Source organism: Sardina pilchardus, chromosome 21, assembly GCF_963854185.1.
Source record: "Sardina pilchardus chromosome 21, fSarPil1.1, whole genome shotgun sequence".
NCBI lineage: Eukaryota > Metazoa > Chordata > Actinopteri > Clupeiformes > Clupeidae > Sardina > Sardina pilchardus.
In genome coordinates this window covers 17,461,593-17,476,274 of record NC_085014.1, presented here as the reverse complement: position 1 = coordinate 17,476,274, position 14,682 = coordinate 17,461,593, and the positions used below count along the sequence as shown (strand labels likewise).

Genomic DNA, 14,682 nt, shown 5'->3' with positions numbered 1-14,682 from the left:
TGGTGTAATGATCTGGTGTTATTTATCCCATCCTCTCTTACATCTGAAGGGCTGTTCACAACAGGAACGATAACTATGAAGATAACTATGACGATAGAAGCATCCTCACGAACCAACGATAAGGAAAGTCTCTCCTCGTGTTGATGAATGTGACGGCTCAAATTTGATGGATTCTGATTGGCGGTCGGCTTTTTATCATTCTCAAAATCGATCTGAAAGTGATCCCCAATGGTATTATTCTTCATGTCATGTGTTGAAGTTATAGTTTATGTGTGAAAAATCCTTTTTTTTTTTAATCGTTATTGTTCTTGGTGTGAACAGTCCTTAAGTCTCTGCAAATACCATGTGAGATGTATCCTTGTCAGTCAGTCAGTCATTGCTTTTCACACGCTCACAGATTTCACTCAAAACATTTCAACAAGACAAATCTTTCCAATTTGAAATGGGTACTCTCTAATTTCTGCAAGAATTATGCAAGAATCATGGGGATGGACTAAGGAGAGATAATGGCGATGGTTGATGGATGAGGTGGTGTCATTCAGTCATGTCATGGTGGTCATAGTTCCCCCAGGGTGATGCCCATCTGCAGTTCCTTGCAAACTTCACCGTCCAGCTTCACCGCCTGAGAAGAGCAGAAAGGGGAAGATGGACATATGTGGTACTGTATGCTACTAAGTAAACTACTGTATTAAAAAGGAACAGCAACTATCAAACCATTCACTTCCTGAAAACAGCAGGAAAGATATTTAATTACAGTTTGACTGTTTGTGTTTTCGGTACAACGTATAACATTTTCAGGCTTCAGTCAACTCTATCAGTGCTCTTGTCTCCTGATGTTCAAATAGAGTAGTTGTGTGCACATCCCACCTTGCAGGTGCAGGACAAATGGGTCTAGCTTCAATAAAAATAATGTAATGTCTGCAACACTGCTATTTGCTCCCATTTTAATGTTCAAAAAACGTTTCGACCCTACTGGGTCTTCATCAGGCAATCCTTTGTGGATGTTACCACGCTGCCTAGCTTACAACACATTACATTATATATAGTGCATTTCAGGACAGTGTTTTATGCTAATCAAAATAAACAATACCATATTAACTACCCCAGTGTACTAACCACACAGCTGAAGACATTTTGCTAAACTAACGTTTAAGCTGCGGCTAATAGTCGGGAAGTTACGGTAGATACTGTATGTCTTGGATGATCTTACCTTGGAAAAACAGAGCTCAGCCTGAGCCTTATCCTGTGGGGCTCCATGGCCCAGCTGCAGACAGCGTCCATAGTAGAAGAGTGCCATGGTGATGCCCTTAGCGACAAACTCTGGCACACAATCCGTCTCCCTGGCGATGGCACAGGTGTCCTGGTACTCTGAGATTCTGCATTGTGCCAAAGATAATTATTTTTCGAGGAGCTGATTTGACATTTTGTGTTCTACATTTCTGTATCTGGTGCCCAAATGAACACATTTCATGTCATGCACAGGACATGATGTTGGTATTTTGAGAGCATAGATTTGTGACGAGCCTGGCTAAGTTAACTCACAGTAGGTGGTAAACTTCCCAACAGAAGCACTGTTAAGTGAAGCATAATGCCCTGTGGCTTTCTTTTGCAGAGAAAATGAAGCAATATGGAATAATAATTAGGATGGAAGCTAATGTGTCTTATGACCAACACATACAATACGATACAATACTACTTTATTTTTAGGTTACACAGGAGATGATTTGCCTCCTTGGGCAGCCAGTTCAAGAACAAGGCTTAGGCTACACATAACAGACCACACAAGCTAGACATATGAATTCACATTGCAAATCAAATGGAGAGACGAAAGGACCACGGTACTGTACTCTACCTCTTAGCAAGCACCACTGCTTTGGAGTAGATCTTCTTGTGGTAGTAGTACGCCACCAAGTGGCCTTGTGCGTACACGTTGCCGCGCTCTGCTGCCTTGCGCAGGCAGTACAGCGCAGACTCCATGTCCTTGCGGATGCCTTGGCCGTGCAGGTACATGATACCCAGAGCGCCCTGGGACTCCAGGCTGCCATTCCCACAGGCCTCCGAGTGCCAGAAAAATGCCTACGGAGAAGGCAGCAAACACTGACGTACTGTATGTGGCACCACCACCGCTCAAATCCCCATGAAGAAGCCATTAATTTGGCCATAATCTCACATAATTGCAGGTGTCTCACTCAAAGCCAAACTGACCACAGCATGTCTTCCCCCAGGGAGAGTGGCACTGTTAATTAGTGCTTCAGATATCGGTAATGAATTGCACAGATACCTTCCTGAGGTCCAGCGACTCAGGCCGGGAGTAGAACATCCCAAGGGCACTCTGGGCCTTCACGCTGGCGTCGGGGTTTCCATCCGCCGCCGCTTCCAACCAGTATCTGGGAAAAGGATTCCCAATGAAGAGTTCCTTTAGAAATATAGTGGCCCCTTCTCAACATCTCTCCTCGATCCTCCAGCTCCGATCTATAATCTGATCCCAGTGATTTATAAAGAACACTGGATAGACTATCCCACTGTTGCCGCCCCATCATTCTTTTATAGATCAGTGGGAACAAGCCAGAGGACCGGAAAGGAGGTTAGATAAAAAGACGAATGAGAAGAGTCCATAGACTATTTATGTTCTCAGAATTGTGAAATGTGGCCATAAAAGCATGCCATGCCATCTATTCATGTGTGGCATTGTGGGTCCTAATTTAAATGCTGGGCAGAGTGCAAAGTCAGTCTATGAGAAAAGAACTGCATTCCCACGAACTCAATGAACTAGTGGCATCATGTGGCATGAGACAGCGGTTAGCTGACCCACTGCTGTTTTTGGTTAGGATGATAGGATCTCTCTCATGGTATTACATTTGCAAAAAGATTCTGCAGTCATTAAGCAAGCTTTAGTTAGACTTAAGAAGTTGTACTTGGCCCAACATTTAAACTAGGGCCTTCTGTTAGCAGCCTACATTCTGCTGAGACTTAAAGTGACTTAAAATCACTGGATTCTCAGAAGCCAAGCAGGTTATAGCTATGTTGAAAGCAATCCACTCAATACACTGGTTACATAATTGCAATCCATTTAGGTCCCGTGTAGCAACTCCTGAGAATAACTAAGTCCTTTTGAGCCAGGTCTCTTTAACATCCGTTGCCGAGCTATGGTACTGTATGTCTCTCTGTCTCTGTCTGAAAATAGCTTCCAGACCAAACCACTTGAACCACAGGTTCATTTGACCAGCCACAGTGGTTTACGTACCATCTCATTGGTTACACTCGCGAATAATTCACAGCACACCAGCCCCAGCTGAGGCTAGGAAAGGCACTCAGCAAGTAGACGACACTTCCCACATCATATCAGGGCTAATAAATAACAGTGAGACCTTTACTCTGTGCTGTGCTTACAGTAGCCTACCTCTCTGCCTCGGTGCTGGAGACAGGGACTCCATACCCTTCCAGGTGAGCCTGGCCTATGTTGTAGAGTGCGGCATATTTGATGTGGCCTGCTTGAGGGCTGTTGGACTGGGCGACTCTCCTCATGTATTCTACAGCCAATGCCTACACAGGAAAATACAAGCCAGGGTTAGGTGCCTTATTTTTTTTCTTTGTCCCTATCAAATAAATAAACAATGTTCATTAATCAACAGACAAGTTACTTGCTGTAAACAAGCCTGATCTCAAAAGGTACCCTAAAATGCAGAAGTTGGTAAAAAATACAGTAGCAATTTAAAAAATGCAGCAGCAATTTAAAGAAATATGAGCATACCTTCAAACAGACACAGATATTGCTCACCTCACCTAACCCTCCACTTTATTACAGTACAAGAGAATACATCATACTGTAAATACTGAAAGAAAAAAAGAAAAGAAAAGGCAATACAAGGAAAGTCTGTTGGTGGACGTAAGCATTTTGTGTATGGTTACAATTGTAATGGTCCCTAATCCAGGTTTTTTAGCTATTTTTTTTTTTAATGGAAAGACTATTACACTCCCTTAACTCATTGGGCAGACTATTCCAAAACATTGTGGCTCTGACAGAAAAAGCTGTTTTTCCAATCCTACTTTGTCTATAATTGATGGTGGCAGTACTGCCTTGAAATTGATGGTGAGGGTTCAAAAGACCATTTAGCGTTTTCAGACTCCATCATAAAGCATTCAGTCGGCCTATTTCAATTTTAAACATTGTGTTATTTAGGAGGTGGCATTCTAATGCATCATGTGCCTTCATGTGTTCATTCGATCAGTGTGTGTGTTCACAGCATGTGTTTTCATCAGAACCCAGAGGGCCCTACTGTCAGTGACAAGTTAGCAAAGTTGGACAATGAGCAAAAATTAACTCAAATGTAACAATTTCGCAAATCATGCTCCTAATTTCATACCAGTCAGTTCGAGGTTGGCATCTGTCTTACTGTATGTTGAGGTCTGTGTATGTGATTGTGAATGAGTAGGTAGTGAAAACAAAGAAACCGTGGTCAGAGGCTGATGCTTCAATAGTGTTCAGAACAGTATGCAAGGCCTTACCTGGGACCCATCCTCAGTTTAAACCTTAGTCCCTCTATGGCCTTGTTTACAGTTTCGGTTCATGTTTAAAACTTATAACACTTTTGAAGCATCAGCCTCTGAGTGTGGTCTCCTTCATTTCGCTCAAGTGGGGTGGGGGTCAGTAAAAACACTCCCACACACCATGTTATAACTTCATGCATGAGATACTTAGCACTTTTAGTACTTAGCACTACGGTACTGCACTAAGGAGACAGAGTTATATTGTGTTGTGTTGTACCTCAACTGCACTGTGAACAGATGTAGTGACTGCATGTCCATAGTCTCAAGTCTATGGGTGAATGACTCTGTGCACTTTGTTAAAAGGCTCACCCAATCTGCAGGGATCCCCAGGCCATCGAAATGCATCACTCCAAGCTGGTAGAGGGCTCGTGGGTCTTGATCCTTGATGGAGTTGAATGCTTCAAGTGCTTCTACATAGTGATGCTAGTACACCATAAAAATATCAGATAAATTACCCTCAGGGCCCGGGACCTCATATGTTCCCATGTTCTAGAACTAATCAGGACCCAGAACATCACATGCTCCCATATTCTAGAAACTAATCAATAATGGTCGCAAATTAATCACAACATTCTGAAACATGGGCAATAATCGGCAATAATTATAGATGTCCTGTGTCTCACAGATCTGCAAGTGGGCTATGGATGACATTAGTATACCAATTAGAATACAGAGTATGGAAAACATTCTGAAACATGGGCATTAATCGGCAATAATAGATGTCCTGTGTCTCACAGATCTGCAAGTGGGCTATGGATGACATTAGAATACTAATTAGAATACAGAGCATGGAAAACAGAAAATACTGAAACGTTACCTTTTCAAAGTGAACAAGCCCCAGGAGGAATTGGGCTTGTGGGTCGCCTGACTCCGCCCTGGGTCTCAACAACCTCTCAGCCCTCTCCAACAAGGTGGCATGGCTGGCACTGGAGTCTATGTGCAAACGTGTGACGGCTTGGTGAGATAGTCATACTGATTATATGTGATGATATATTAATCAATATATACACAATGTTAAATTAAACCACTAAAATTGCCTCTCTGCAGCGACTTGGACGCTCAGGATCACAAGTGCACACATGATCTTAGGTTCATGTTTTGTTTATGTTTATGATAGTTGGTAGGTGCTTTTGTCCAAAGCGACTAATATAGTGTAACTATAGTATAGCGAATACTGTATAACCACTACATTATTAGTTAGTTAAAAAACAATGAGTTATCATATTACCATAAACATCTTAATAACTCTGCAAGAGAATAATGAAGTGCAAGATGAACAGGCCATGATTCCAAATAGGTGGCTTAGTGGCAAACCCAGTTAACCCAGAGGAAGTTGTAAACCTGATAGTAGAACGCCAACTAGGCTACCTACCCACCTACAGTACTTCGATTAAACCTCAGATTAGTCTTTAAACATTTCTTGAAAGTGGCAAAACTAGTACAAGAACATAGTCAGCTAACTTATTCATTTCCACCAAAGAGAAATCACAGAGGAATTGACTGTGACCTCTTAACGTTAATTCCGTTGTATTAATTAGGTGTATGCGTTGACACCAGCGTCAAAGTATCCCAAACTCTGAAGGAATACACACCTGGAGGCTCGATGGGTTCTTCGTTCGCATCTTCTTCTGGGTAAATGGATTTCACCGCTTTTAAAATCCTTTTCGCGGATCTGATTTGCTCTTCAGACGAGGCCTTACAACCAGACTCCATTGCCCTTCAGTCGGACCTGGGCATAGTCATGCTGGAATGTTGAAGAGCAGGAGTTTCTATTGAGCGAGATCATAGCCTCTCTGTCTTTAAACAATCCCGACATAAAAGAGAAACGTGAGCAACTTTATTAATTAGGCTATACCTTACCTCAAATCCAATGCGTCGTTTTCCTCTGATTTCTTGAATAGCATTTGCGCTCTGCTTTGACTAGTGCGTCATAAAAGCTTGTTGCTAGTAACGTTTTCCAAGGAAACCAGTCATGGAATTTGCTTTGAAGTCAATGCCTGATCAGTCTTTCAGACCATACAATAACCAAAGACCCTTAATTTCTAGTCTTTCCGCCAAAAGGCCTGCTGTCCCTAAATCATTTGATGCATCGTATGGTATCAGCAGGTGTGCAAGCCCAAACTTCAGGGTCTTTTGATAACAAGAGGTATTGATAGAACACATCTAAAATGGAGTGTCAAGAGTCTGAAGACAGCGCAGTTATTTTACCCGGAAGATAGCGGGGCCCCATCTCAGCATCTCTGTTTGGAGACTACAGCGCAGTTGTTCTCTCTCGAGTCCTATAGGGCTCGACTCACCTATGCCCTTCACTCGGCGCTAATTAACCAATGCACCTCATTTATTTTCTCCATAAAGTTGATCAGCTATCTGAGGATCCACTCAGTGTCCTCAACATACATAATATCCTCAAGAGCCTCTCAATATCAACATATAATGTCCTCAAGAGCTGTACTTTATGTGCGGAGGTCTTTCAACAAGACAGGGACAATCTATCCGAATATATATCATATCTGGTAAAATTAAACCAGTAGTTCTACTACAGTACCCAACTCCAATCATATATAGTTCAGTCATATTGGGGTAACTTGGGAGCAAAATCAACAAGAGGTAGTGTAGCAGCAGCAGACCGAAATTATTCCTGGAGGATATGCAATGAAACGTTACAGTCTATAGCTCCACCATCTGGACAACTATAAGATCTTACACATAATATCAACCACAAGCTAAGCGAAATGGTGACCTGTTTTGTTGTCCTTTTTGACAGTGGTAATTGTAAACTATGAAGAGATTGTGAAACGATACGGAAGCACCACGGTGACTGTCAAGACAGATCTATTCGTTTTTACGCACGATCGGACGCATTATCACCGCCCTCCAACAGCGGTGCGTCTAGGTAACGATCACCACGGATGCCAAGGAAACAACATGTACACAGACCTTGAACATTTCGTGGTATGTGTGTATCATAACACATTAAAACGATATCTAATCGATATTTTCTGACGCATTGCATCTTTAAAGCTCAAGGTGAGTCCCCGGTTTGCATAGGCTATGCACATTTAAAAGGAAGATAACTGAAGCTATTTTAACTTGTATTGAGTAGCTTAGTAAGTGTTTTTAAAACCAGCGTTTCGAATATTTTTTTTGATGAGTCGCTAATCAAATGAGTAATTTAATTTACAGAAGTACATAAGTACACATTCAGTGTTCCTTGTTGGAAAATAGCCTATAGCCTGTATGATATGTATAGGTTACTTTGTAACAAGCTAGGGTAGCGCACAATTAGTCACAAACTGTGAGTAGTAATTGCTGTAGGCTATTGGAGAGCAAGATCATTCCTTTTTATTCGATAATAATGTGCATGATTTCGATAGACCCCATCTAAAGTGCTTTTTTTCCAGATCTGGGACAATGCCGTCTGAGGGAAAATCAGACTTGGAAAGAGTGGGTATCTTCCAGGAGATGGGATACATTTCCGTCGGAGATAAATATACTCCTTTTGTTTACCGTAAGTTAGCTTGATATAAATCAAAACAAAAAAAAGCCTCTAGGCGTTACGTAATTGTTTGTTTTCATGTACAATTTACAGCCAGTATACCATCCTCCCCTCATTAATAGGTCCATTTAACGAGTCGGCGCACAAGAATAAACAGATGCAGACGTCAGGGCCCAAGAGAAAGTCCGGGCTACAGGCTGGGTATTTCGATACTCAGTTCAAAAGGATCTTTGAGCGAGAGGCCCTCAGTGACCCTGTGAAACTAAACAGGCTATACAGGATCCAGCAGTCTAAAAGGAACATAGGAAAGGCCTTCCTCCCAACCAATGGAGAGAAGAGACCGTAAGGCCATTCTTCAGGCTATAAATCGTGTCTTGTGCATGTGATGTGGCTCTCATCTCTAGTCTCTTTTCCTCTCCTTCATGACTGTAGGCTTACTTCTTTCATCAGATATTTATTTCTGAGTCTAAGTGATCATTTTTTTCCACAATATCATCAAAAAGCCTTGTCTTAGAGTACTCTGATGTCAGTTCCATTAAAGAATACTCTCTGTTATCTGAAACCATCGAAGCCGTTGTGTCTGAGGGTGGCCTTTGGAACTCTCCCATCATGTGAGGACAGGACAGGACTGCTCAGACTTTCCATTCCATCATGCTGTCTAAGCAACGGGATGTCGCCTACTCCCATCAGGAGGAAAGCCTGTCAGGCACTCTCATTTGCTTACTTTGGGTCCGGGATGACGTTAAACAGACTATTGCATTAAAAAATGCAATGGAAAGAATGATCCTCTCTTGATACCACAAAGTTAGAACAAAAGGCATTAGAATGGTATTGGCTGGCTTGTCAATCTGTGGACGTAAGATTTATGTAACTTAATGTATCAGCCTATACCTTTCATTTCTGGTCTCATTTTGATGACTATATGAATGAGTATTTCTGAAGAGTCATACAGTACTCAACACAAGTCACACCTGGTAGTAATCAAACCAAGCGTCTTTAACCGTGAACATATAGAAGCAGTTAGATTTCTTTTGGCTATCTTGTAAAGTTGGTGAAATGTCACTTACACCCCTTTGGTTCTCAGCCCTCGTAATCTAGAACAAAATGACCTGTAATGACCTGTAATGACTTGACTACCACAGCTCAGGTGTGGGCAGTTACTATGGCACCATCAGCGGTCCTGTGGAGGCCATGAGTGCCCAGCAGGTTCCCAGGAAAGCCTACAAGTCGCCGGGGAAGAACCTGTACACCAACCCGTCCAAGAAAGGAAGTGGTTATGGGTATGTTTTTTTATGTGTTGGTGTACTGTACTGTGCTGTGCAATTGGCGAAAGTGTCTGTAAATTCTGTACCTACACTGTAAAGTGTTTCACTGTGAATTTACTGTAAATTGCTGGCTACTAATTGCATGACTTTCACAGTAATTTACCGGTACTATCTCACAGTAAATTACTGTGAATTTCATGTTTTACTGTAAAAGTCATGCAACTCAGTAGCCAGCAATTTGCTGTGAATTTACAGCATCATGTTGTGTATAATCACAATACCATACTGTACATTTTAATTTTTACTGTAAAAGTCATGCAATTTAGTAGCCAGCAATTTGGAGTAAATTTACAGTATCATGTTGTGTATAATCACAATACCATACTGTATATTTTCATTTTTACTGTAAAAGTAATGCAACTCAGTAGCCAGCAATTTGCTGTGAATTTACAGTGAAAGATATTGTACATTTGAACATTTGATTAGTGATTTACCTGACCTATACCAACAAGTTTTGAATCTGGTCAATAAAAGCAACAACAAAGAAAATACCATTTGAACTTTTAATGAACACTTTTCAATGAAAATCATTGAGCAGGCCATACAAACATTATAATATGAAGACATAGGATTGAACAAAAAAATATTGTACAGGCCTGAGACGGTGCAGCATAACCTTGTCTGATTTGACACGGAACGTCAGGGGGTAAATAGTGCAGTGTGTAAGTGCAGTATGGCAAGTCCATGTAATGTAGTATGTGTGCTCAGGATGCGAATGGCATGAGGAAAGAAACTCCTCCTCAGGCTTCTGTTTTAGCCAAGTGGGATCAGACGTCTGCGTTACCTCAATGGTTTAAATAGTCCATGGTCAGAGTGTTAAAAAATGTTGGCCCCCTGTCCGTCTTCTTCTGGTCCTGCAGGGGTAGGGTGGTGCTCTGATGGTACCTTCGGCAGTAAATCAAGTATCTGTAAAAGAGTACAATAGGCCCTGTCCATGAATATAACTAATACAAACTACTCAAACTAGTAATCTTTTGTGACAAATAAAAAAAATACCCACATTAGCAACCTATAAGTCAGATGCAATAGTTACAGTATAAGTAATGCAGATGTCGGGTGCTTTTCTTTTGATAGGAAGGATATTTCAAAGTGACCCCACAGTTCTGGGCCCGTATTCACAAAGAATTTTAGGGCTAAAAGTAGCTCCTAACTGGCGAATTTAGGGAGGAACTCCTAAAAATAATGGGCGTGTCACTCCTAACTTTATGACTCCTAATTTTTTTCACTAAAAGTTATTCACAAAGCATTCTAAGCCTAAAAGTAGCTCCTAAGTCTAGGACAGCGTAAAAGAACTCGAGAGGACTTCTAACTCACTAAGACCTATTCACAACCCGCTTTTAGTGGCATTTCACGTCGCGATGTTTTGAAATGACCGTGCAGTGCAGGAGCTCGCTGTCATGCAAGGGAATAAATGTGCATTGCAACTAAGGATGCAAATGCAATAATGCCACCGACAACCAAAACCACCATTGCATGTAAACTAAATGTAACGTCTTATTGTGCCTAATTAAATTAAATCGCTTCTCCTCTTTGCAAATATAGGCTACGTGTTTTCATACAGATTAATTTAAAACATGTTGCAAATATACTGCTCCAGTCCATAGTGTTTCATTAAGCCTAGGCTTGCTTTACTCTTTATTCATTAAGGCTATGCCTATTTATTCATCATCTTCCATCCTTCACAGCCCGACATAGCGCACGCATTCTCACCAGCTAAGACCTAACACCTGTCACTCAACTCGTCATTGTAGGGGAGGTTTGCCATCATTCCCGCGTTATTATCACCAGCCAATCAAGGTGGTCACTTTCATTAAGCTCGTGCATGAGTAATGACGTCAACCATAGCAACGAAGACTCACTTTTAGTTTAGGAGTGGGCGTTTCTCCTTACTAAAAGTAGGTCTGAAAGGCTTTGTGAATAACTTTTAATGGAAAACTCCTAACTAAAATCTTCTAGCGCGATTTAGGAGTACTCTTAGTGGTAAGATAAAATGCTTTGTGAATACGGGCCCTGAGCAATAGTATATCTGTGTGATATCATACCTAAGTGCAACACTGTCTCCAGCAGCTCCAGCCTTTGTACGTACACCACCTTTCTGATGCCTTACATCGATCGTCCCCCATCTGACTTGCAATAGCAGCCTTTGGCTCCACACTGAGATTGTGACATGGCACCTAAAAAATAAAACAGCAATTGTCATACACCTTGTCATTGTTGAGCAAGATTAAAAAAAATGAAGCATTAAAAAATAAGTAAGACAAGTCAATGAAATGTACAAACAGATATTATAATTACCTTGTGAAGGCACCCTTGCCACCACCACCACCATCACCATCTACTGTATGTTAATTCCTGGTATCAGTTTATTTGTGAGGGCTCTGTCAATAAAAGATAGGATTTAACATAAGTATGCATTCTATACAATACACTTGAAATAATGAATATGATCAGTTTGGCAGATATTCACAACACTTTACATTACCACCAACACAATGGTAAACATGGATATTTCAAGAGTATAGTATTTTAAGTAGCTGCATTCATTCACAGTAGAGCACTCACAATGGTACCAATAAATACATTCAAAACACATTAACACTTACGCCACGTTGAGGGAAGCAGCTATGGCTTCTAGACGTCATCAATTAGCAAGTAGTGCAATCAGGACAGACCGACTTTACCCGGGATGGTTGATGGAGCCCACTAAACAATCATAAAAACAAACAGACAAGGAAGAGAGGGGATAAACATACAAATAAATGCACACATCATAATGCTATATGTAATTCTGTAAATTTTTTGTATGTGAATGTGTGCAGGGCCGGACCTACATTATTCTGGGCTGTCTTCGTATGGAAGTGGCACAAATATGGAATTTTCGAGAATGCGCTCAGTGTTCCCAGGGCACCAGTCCTCACAATGCAATGTCTGTAAACAGAGGGAACAGAGGGAGACTAAGATTAATAAGTTGCAAAACACACAGAAGATAAAAAGATCATCACTGAAGCACTACTACACTCATATGCATTTTAAATAAACACACAGTTCGGCGGAGATTAGGTATATCAAACAAGGGATAAATAAGGGCTATGAAATGAAGAACATGAAGCCAAACACTACCCTTCACAACCTAAAGTGCATCATACCCCCATTCACATCCTTGACACGTCTGTTAATGACAATGGCCATACTAAACTGCAGTTTAGTTAAGGTTAAGGTGGGAGATAAATTACTACATTCATTAGTTTTACTGGTCCTCTTTCCCTTTGTATCGGCACTACTGTTTATCAAATTTAAATTAAGTTATCTACCTAAGCCTATGTCCCATGACAATTCTTAAAAGTCACATTAGTTAGGAAAGTAACGTTAACAACTCTCATCTGTGTCTGCAATGTTAACTTAGCTAATGTTAGCCTGCATGGCTACAATCAGCCACTTTAAAGATAGCTAACGTAAACGTTACTTGCGCCTGATATTTCATTCAAACTAAAACTACATTCACAACGACATCTTACACAGACGTATTGTTGGATATGATATTAACTACCATTCCAGATATTGCACATAATCGTGAAGTTAGCTATTGAAAAAGCTAACTCTGCAAATGTTAGCGATTCTTAGCTCGCTAGCTAATGGCTAGCCAGCCACTTCTAACACAACAGGTTTTGGTAAACATTACAGTATAACACCAATATATTTTTTAAAATGAAATTCCCGTTTCTAAATAACATACAAAAGCACTGTAGTTCTTACCTTGCAGAGTTTGTAGCCTACAGCTTACACATGCAGAAAAGTGATGATTGAAGTCACTGGTGGACGGCTGAGTTGAAAATTCAGTTGAGGGTGGCAGGTGCGGGTGGGAGGGGTGAACGTTAGAAATCGCCCCACAATGCTGTGCGGTTCAAGTGCAATTCAAATTTCACAACAAGGTGCTGTAATGTGATAGAGCTACTGTGATTTTACAGTAAATGTTTGAGTACAGTAATTTACTGTGAAATAATACCATAAGGTATTGTGAAATCACAGTAATATTTAACAGTGTACTCTTTACCATTATGTTTTCTGCTCTTTTAGATTTGATCTGTGCAGTGATTCTTATGATAACATTGTTTATACGATGTCTATATCTTTTACTAGATATCACAATATCACCTTGTCCAAACTTGAGCTGTACTCCCCAGACCCCTATGACAGGGCCAAGGAACTGCTTAAGGTCAGAGACAAGAATTTGATTTCAAATTCAGCGGTTGTAACTTAAATCATGTGTGTGTTGTCCGTCTAACGTGGAGATTTTTCTCTGCAGAGGGAAATGACTAACCACAAGACGATGTTGAAAGGAGGACAGTTTCGCTTGAACCTCCACCCAAAGGACTATTTTGACCACAATCCCTTCAAACTGGACAAATCACTCCCACCTGCCAAGAGGACAGACGAGAGAAAGCATCATTTTGCTCTCCCCTTCAAACCGTCTTCTCCCAGCAAAACGGTGAGAACGCTGAGCTCCATTGTTCAGTCAACGTAGTTGGTGTACATTTTGGTGGCTTTGTAGCTTATGTTGTGAGGGGTGGGATGTTCTTGACTGATTCTTGATAGGAAATTCTTTGTTATCAGGAAAGATCTTAACATCCAAGTGAACAAACAGAAAAGACATAAACAGCAAAGAAAATATGAAACATCTGTACAAAGTGAATACCTCACAACCTCAGCTTTTGTTTTCATTCTTGTTTTTTAACCCCTCAGATTGGAGGTATGAAAGCTGGGACGTTTGACACGTACCCCAGTCACTCTGCGGACCCGTACGTGACCCGGAAGGCAAAGACACTGGCCACAAACAAGGAGGGCAAGACCTTTCGGCCGTCCCCAGGGCCCAAAAGCACTCCAGTTAAAAGCATCATCACGGTCAACGTCAACAAGTAAGAGACCTGTTCACCCTTTTAATGCACAATCTGCTCCTGTATTTAGCTAACTTGCAAACACGGAGCCATTGTTTTCTGTATTTTTTTTAAGGTGCATTGTATTGTGCTTTTCATCTTGTAGGATGGTGAATGCCACAAACTACAACACCAGCACAATCCCATCTGTAATGGCGTATTGATGACCTAACAGCACCCTGGGAGAGATAGAGTAGCTGATTTATTGAGTCTGACAGGTGAGCTGTTGCAAAAGAGCTAGTGTTGCCATTGCACCCTCAACAATTCTGGCAAAGTTGTCTCTGAAGGTTATCCATTTATATTTCAATTGTTGTTAAAATAGAGAAGAACATTTTTCTGAAAGTGAAAATGTCTATTAGAAGGTCTACTATGATATGAAGCT

At 41.1% G+C, this 14,682-nt stretch overlaps 2 protein-coding genes and 1 long non-coding RNA gene across 4 annotated transcripts; 1 reads left to right on the top strand and 2 right to left on the bottom strand.

Moving 5' to 3' along the window:
• Positions 1-429: 429 nt before the first annotated feature.
• Positions 430-6,482, bottom strand: lrp2bp (LRP2 binding protein). 2 transcript variants are annotated; one of them, XM_062524350.1, is made up of 9 exons: positions 6,409-6,482; positions 6,141-6,292; positions 5,366-5,481; positions 4,858-4,971; positions 3,401-3,543; positions 2,282-2,387; positions 1,853-2,076; positions 1,211-1,376; positions 430-622 (listed from the first exon to the last, which is right to left on the bottom strand). In XM_062524350.1, exons 2-9 carry the CDS (start codon positions 6,259-6,261, stop codon positions 557-559), a joined length of 1,056 nt encoding a protein of 351 aa, XP_062380334.1. In that variant the 5' UTR covers positions 6,262-6,292; positions 6,409-6,482; the 3' UTR covers positions 430-556. The 2 variants fall into 2 exon arrangements, with proteins under 2 accessions (XP_062380334.1, XP_062380332.1); XM_062524348.1 differs by lacking the exon at positions 6,409-6,482 and having other exon boundaries at positions 6,141-6,347.
• Positions 6,483-7,421: 939 nt separating this feature from the next.
• cfap96 (cilia and flagella associated protein 96) lies at positions 7,422-14,623 on the top strand. The gene is made up of 8 exons (XM_062524552.1): positions 7,422-7,575; positions 7,950-8,056; positions 8,167-8,386; positions 9,187-9,324; positions 13,507-13,582; positions 13,673-13,855; positions 14,110-14,282; positions 14,407-14,623. Exons 2-8 carry the CDS (start codon positions 7,960-7,962, stop codon positions 14,462-14,464), a joined length of 945 nt encoding a protein of 314 aa, XP_062380536.1. The 5' UTR covers positions 7,422-7,575; positions 7,950-7,959; the 3' UTR covers positions 14,465-14,623.
• On the bottom strand, positions 10,019-13,037 carry LOC134068790 (uncharacterized). Its single transcript, XR_009936720.1, has 5 exons — positions 12,201-13,037; positions 11,973-12,072; positions 11,665-11,747; positions 11,412-11,543; positions 10,019-10,275 (listed from the first exon to the last, which is right to left on the bottom strand). It is a non-coding gene; the product is annotated as an uncharacterized LOC134068790 (long non-coding RNA).
• Positions 14,624-14,682: the final 59 nt, after the last annotated feature.

Bases quoted from the DNA above. Each gene is read 5' to 3' on its own strand.
- lrp2bp (XM_062524350.1), bottom strand. From the start codon at position 6,261: ATGGAGTCTGGTTGTAAGGCCTCGTCTGAAGAGCAAATCAGATCCGCG. The intron at 4,972-5,365 runs GTAACGTTTCAG...ATGGTGTACTAG, and splicing joins GGCTTGTTCACTTTGAAAAG to CATCACTATGTAGAAGCACT. The intron at 1,377-1,852 runs GTAGAGTACAGT...GGCACAATGCAG, and splicing joins GCAGTGGTGCTTGCTAAGAG to AATCTCAGAGTACCAGGACA.
- cfap96 (XM_062524552.1), top strand. From the start codon at position 7,960: ATGCCGTCTGAGGGAAAATCAGACTTGGAAAGAGTGGGTATCTTCCAG. The intron at 13,583-13,672 runs GTCAGAGACAAG...TTTTCTCTGCAG, and splicing joins GGGCCAAGGAACTGCTTAAG to AGGGAAATGACTAACCACAA. The intron at 14,283-14,406 runs GTAAGAGACCTG...TTCATCTTGTAG, and splicing joins ATCACGGTCAACGTCAACAA to GATGGTGAATGCCACAAACT.